The 5,635-nt window shown below is 39.4% G+C and overlaps 1 protein-coding gene across 1 annotated transcript; it reads left to right on the top strand.

The window, feature by feature from the left end:
• The first annotated feature begins 368 nt into the window (after window positions 1–368).
• Window positions 369–5,277, top strand: LOC149157133 (putative serine/threonine-protein kinase WNK9). The gene is made up of 7 exons (XM_089439110.1): window positions 369–811; window positions 970–1,007; window positions 1,621–1,848; window positions 1,968–2,191; window positions 2,283–2,440; window positions 2,635–3,088; window positions 3,267–5,277. Exons 1-7 carry the CDS (start codon window positions 737–739, stop codon window positions 4,715–4,717), a joined length of 2,628 nt encoding a protein of 875 aa, XP_089295236.1. The 5' UTR covers window positions 369–736; the 3' UTR covers window positions 4,718–5,277.
• The last annotated feature ends 358 nt before the right edge of the window (window positions 5,278–5,635 follow it).

Raw genomic sequence — 5,635 nt, 5'->3', positions numbered from 1 at the left:
TGGTATGGGACGTAAGAGATGATGTTAGGTGTTATGCTTTTGGGAGTCACATGAACCGTGGTGGTGAGGCAAACCCAAGCACAAAGCACCAAATAACAAGAAGGATGAAGCAATACCTACTACATGAATAATTGAGGGTGCCTTGAAAATCTTAAGGATAAGTCCACCATTTGAGCTCTAGAAAACCATCCATGATGCTAAGAAGATGGTATTGTTGATTTAATATTAAATTCATGTTTCTTTTTATAGCATGCACCAATAATGATGATGGCTATGGCTAAGGCAAAGGCATAGGCAATGGCATGTCTCATCTTCATCTCCATCCACATGATATGATAGAACAGTAATAGTATTTGTCGTTGTTGCAGCACATTCATTGAATGAGTTGGGAGTTTGCTGTTTGATTGCACAAACAACAAACCAACCAGTGAGCACCAGTGGCAAATGGTGATGACGATGGGGATCACTTTAATTGCAGTAAGTTGGCCTCTTTTTACTTGTACGAAACACCTATCACATGTTTTTTGAGAATATTCGGATTCCAAAAATCCGAATTGGACCCCAGATGGACTGGATGTTTGTGGGGATTGATTCACTGTGCAGGTGGGTTATCTTCAGAGTATGAAAACCACCAAGGATGGCCCCAGATCTGATCATTTAATTCCTATTTATAAAACAACTTCTGCAACTCTCATACATTAGGAATACTGTCTTAGCAGCAGCATCGGCTACCATCATGCCTTATTACGGGCTTCAACAAGAGCCTGAATCAGAATTTCTGGAGGTTGATCCCACTGGTCGCTATGGCCGGGTAAACAAACTTTTGGTCCAACCTACTATTTATTATATAAGTGATCCTGATATTGGGTAGAGGGTCGTAACAGTATCTGTGTTATGTGTGCGTATATATAGAGTTTTTGTGTGAGAGGATTACAGATCCGGTTGATATAATTTTCTGTTGTTTTGCAGTACAATGATGTGCTTGGCAAGGGAGCATCGAAGACTGTGTATGCTTCTTACCTATGAACTTTTCTGTAATCAAAATTTATTTTCGCTTCCCCAACAATTTTTTTCTGCAATGAAAATTTGTTTTTTGATCTGCGTAAACCTTTGTATACTCAAAATTTGTCCATGCTTCTCCTCACAAGCTCTTCTTTAATCAAAACTTGTTTATGGATCCACCCAGAAGTTCTTCTGTAATAAAAAAATGTTTTTGGATCCATCCACGAGCCCTTTTGTAACCAAAACGTATTTATGCTTCCACCCAAAAACCATTCTGTTTTCAAAATTTTCTTATGCTTCTACACGCAATCTCTTCTGTGATTAATAACTTGGGCATACTTCCACCTACAAGCTCGTCTGTCTTCAAAATCTGTTTATGCTTCCACCGGCATACTGTTCTGCAATCAAAATTTGTTTTAGGATCCACCCAAAAGCTCTTCTGTAGTCAAAATTTGTTTATGTTTACATCCAGAAACACCTTTGTAATCAATGACTGTTTGCTTCAACTCACAGATTCTTCTGTAACCAGATTTTGTTTTTGGATCTGTGTAGACCTTTAGGTAATGAAATTTGGGTTTTCTGATGTTGATTATGATAGATTGTTTGATGCATATGCAGATACAGAGCCTTTGATGAAATAGAGGGGATTGAAGTGGCGTGGAACCAAGTGAAAGTGAATGATATTCTGCAGTCACCTGAGGATCTGGAGAGACTTTATTCAGAGGTCCATCTTCTGAAGACTCTGAAGCACAAGAATATCATCAAATTCTTTTCATCATGGATCGATACCACGACAAGGAACATCAACTTCATTACAGAGATGTTCACATCTGGTACTCTTAGGCAGTAAGTTTCACTAGCCCTTCATTAGTAGACTGGCAGTTATGTGAACTTCAATGAATTTGTTGGCTGGATGTATATAGATATTCAATGGCAGATTTCTTGTTCTTCTTTTGGGGATCCAGATATAGACAAAAACACAAACGTGTAGACTTAAGAGCTGTGAAGAATTGGGCTCGTCAGATCTTGAGAGGGCTTCTATACCTGCACAGCCATGATCCTCCCATAATACACAGAGATTTGAAGTGTGACAACATATTTGTCAATGGGAATCAGGGGGAAGTTAAGATTGGAGACCTTGGGCTTGCTGCAATTCTGCGTAAAACTCATTCAGCTCACAGCGTTATCGGTAAAACTAAATAGCTTTGATCTCGTCCTTCCATTCTAGACAGATTTCAATTCTTCTTGGGACCTTCTAATCTCCAAAAGGTTTTATGCAGGAACCCCGGAATTCATGGCCCCTGAGCTGTACGACGAGGAATACAATGAATTAGTTGACATCTATGCATTTGGGATGTGCCTATTGGAAATGCTCACCTTTGAGTATCCTTACAGCGAATGCTCCAACCCAGCTCAGATCTACAAGAAAGTAACATCTGTAAGTTATTTCGTCGTTGAAATCTATTTCAATACAAATCTTTGTTGGATCCTGGTGAGACTTGAACTCTTTGCCAGTCTGGCAAAAGCAAGCATTCTTCATCACTTGGAGTTCCGACTTGGGGACTACCCTACTTAGCTATTTTTTATACAAGAATTTTGGAATTGAATTCCAGTTCTCGAATCGATTCTCAGGGGAAAAAACCAGCAGCTCTGTACAAACTGAAGGATCCTGAAGTGAGACAGTTTGTTGAGAAATGCTTGGTCACTGTTTCCAGAAGGCTTCCTGCAAGAGAGCTCTTAATGGACCCATTTCTTCAGACTGATGAGCATGGCTTAGAATATTCCTTTTCCAGATTAGATTTCTGCAAAGATGATGTGGGGGAACTTGGCCCATTATTAAGAGAACCTAACATGGAAGCTTTTCAAAATGGTGCTCATAAATTACTCCAAAGCATGCATCTTGTGCATCCTTGTAGCAAGAATGGAATTTCTGTCCACCATGAGAGCAAAAGACAACAAAAGGTTGTACCTTTGCCCTCATACATTAGAGAGGACAGTATGTCTCACAACATGGATTTCACTGTCAAAGGCAAGAAGAGGGAGGATGACACAATATTTTTAAGACTTCGAATTGCTGACACTGAAGGTAATGAATCTTATATTGCCCCAGAAAACCATGAACTTGCTGGCTGGCTTTGAAGCCTGATATTACTAACAAAGTAAATTGTAAGACTATTTGCTATTGCTATTTCTATCAACTAGTCCCTAGTCTACTTTTTCACCCGTGATAATGTCACAACTCACAAGTTCGATACATCTTGCAGGGCGCATTCGTAATATCTATTTCCCATTTGATGTGGAAGGAGATACAGCCATGAGTGTGGCCAGCGAAATGGTTGCGGAGCTTGACCTTGCTGATCAGGATGTTACAAAGATTGCAGAAATGATTGATGAAGAAATAATGGCTTTGGTACCTGATTGGAATGCAGGGGTAGCAATAGATGATCACCATTCCTTCTATGACCATTACCATTCCTCCGACAAAACAAGTGAAAATTGCTGGTGGAATCATAACGATCATGTCTCCAGTATCTCTTCTCAGAGTTCCCTGTTGGAATACCTGAGGTCTCATTACCACGTTGACAACAAATCAGAAATAGTGCCTTGTACTCAAGTTGAATGTGCAGCCATGCATGGCCGCTTTGAAGAAGTCACATTCCAGTTTAATGCAACAGATTATTATTCATATGTAGAAGAGGAGGCTCCTACAATTTCAAGCGGATCATCAGATGTTCTTCATCACGATTGGGTGAATGGAGAGGATCCAGTTTCACCTAGATCTTTAATATCACATTGTTCAGGGATTAGCAATTTTGAAGATCCCCAAACTTGTCTAATATCCTCAGGTACTGGTAACAAAGAGGATGTAGTTCCAAGCAAACCTGCAAAACCTCCAGAAACTACAGGATATGTTGGTAACTTTGAAGAAAGTTGGAGCAATGGATTGTCTGAAGGGTTCAGTCCTGTCACCGGCTCTGATTGTCCTAGCTCAGTCCCCAAACCTATGCTCCATCCTCAATCACCATCATCAGTCAATATTTTATCTGATGAAGATGAAGATTCCACCAGCAGAGAGTTGCGATTTTTAGTAGTCAAACATCAGAAGGAATTAATGGAACTTCAAAGAAAACATGAGCATTCCCTCTTAGGAATTGAAAATGAATTGAAAAACAGAACGGGAACATCTTTAGAAATGAAAAAATCCAGTCCTGGAATAAATTTTCAGGATCAGAAATTGAACGTGAATGGGCAGCGAGAGCAGCGGGAAGATGACTCAGGCAGACATGGTACAACTGATAGGGATAAGGAGTTCGTAGCCATGAAACAACTTGGATCCGATGCTCGGGGAACAAGGCTTTCCAGCAGTCCCAGTCATAGATTATCACCAAAGGAACCAGCAGTCAGTTCTGATTTTCCAGGTCCAAGTAAACTTGCAATGCATTCTTCTCCTCCCCCTTCTGTTAGGCCAATTAATAGAAATATAGCACCAAATCAAAGGCTAATGAAAATGCATTCTTTTAGTGGTGTTGACAGTCAGTGTTCTATCAATTCTCTGGCCAAAGAAGTTAGTAGGCAGAAAAATTACCAGACAATTGGAGCATTTCGAACAGGAAATGTCGATGAAAAGAAACATAGTCTTGAGGGGATGAGACGATTTCCATCTACATCTCAGAAATCTTCTTCAAGGAACTGCAAGGAAGGTAAAACTAAATAGTCTGAGAGAACTGAAGCACACTTGTAACATAAATTTATTGCCCTTAGTTTAGAATATAGATTGGATACTGCACTGAAAACTTATCAATTGTATATATGAGCTTTGCCTTCTGGAAGAGGTAATGATTGGTGGTAATGCTATGCAAGGTTCCTTGGAAATTATTCCTTCGCCTTGGCACCTTTATGGTCTCCCAAGAATTTTGGTAGTAAGGGCAGCATTTTGAAATTATACAGAAACAAAGGAAAAATGTATGCATCGTCTTTCATTAGGAGAGGCTGCAACTGCCACGGGCTACTACATTGTTGACATGTACTATGAATTCACCAGTTCAGCTGATGGTACAATTCAGATGAATTTGTGGGTTATAATCCAAATAAGTGCTTCTTGGCTGGATAGAACCCAATTCCTCACCAGCTTTTCCAGTTAACAGAGAATTCATGTTTTTATGGCCTTTTAATTTTATGTCAAGCTTCTGGGAAAATTTGTATCTTTGTGTAGTATTCAAGATTTTACAGAGCATAAGCTATAAAAGAAAATCGGTCTGAAGTGTATTATCGACATCCAATTGTTTTCAGAAATCGATCAATAAGATGAAGGCAGATGCAGACTAGAAGACATGCAAGTATTGCATGTCTAAGTGGCTTGATTTTCTCATCATCAATGACAGCATTAGAGAGCTGATTTTTTACTTACCAGAGAAGTGATTACCAATAAAAATTTGAGCCTAATAATCATCCATTCCCTTTGTGGACTGATTGCCAAGATTAAGTCATTGACCAATAAACATTTGAGTCAAATGATCATCCATTGCCTCTATTGCCTTTGTGAACTGACAGACTAGATTCATTTTGGGGCCAAACCATTTTGATGATGGATGAATACCTCTATTGTGAAATAGCTCACACAGACATTGCAGAA

The sequence above is a fragment of the Pinus tabuliformis genome, chromosome 9 (assembly GCF_031772625.1).
Source record: "Pinus tabuliformis cultivar Carrire ecotype Pingquan chromosome 9, CPIR1, whole genome shotgun sequence".
In the NCBI taxonomy this organism is placed as follows: domain Eukaryota; kingdom Viridiplantae; phylum Streptophyta; class Pinopsida; order Pinales; family Pinaceae; genus Pinus; species Pinus tabuliformis.
Note: the sequence above shows the minus strand (reverse complement) of the source record. Positions and strands in the feature narration are given on the sequence as shown.

What these genes read in the sequence shown, in the direction of transcription:
- LOC149157133 (XM_089439110.1), top strand. Translation starts at nt 737, where the DNA reads ATGCCTTATTACGGGCTTCAACAAGAGCCTGAATCAGAATTTCTGGAG. An exon ending in CCACTGGTCGCTATGGCCGG is followed by an intron (nt 812 to 969) that starts GTAAACAAACTT and finishes GTTGTTTTGCAG; the next exon opens with TACAATGATGTGCTTGGCAA. An exon ending in ACATCTGGTACTCTTAGGCA is followed by an intron (nt 1,849 to 1,967) that starts GTAAGTTTCACT and finishes TTGGGGATCCAG; the next exon opens with ATATAGACAAAAACACAAAC.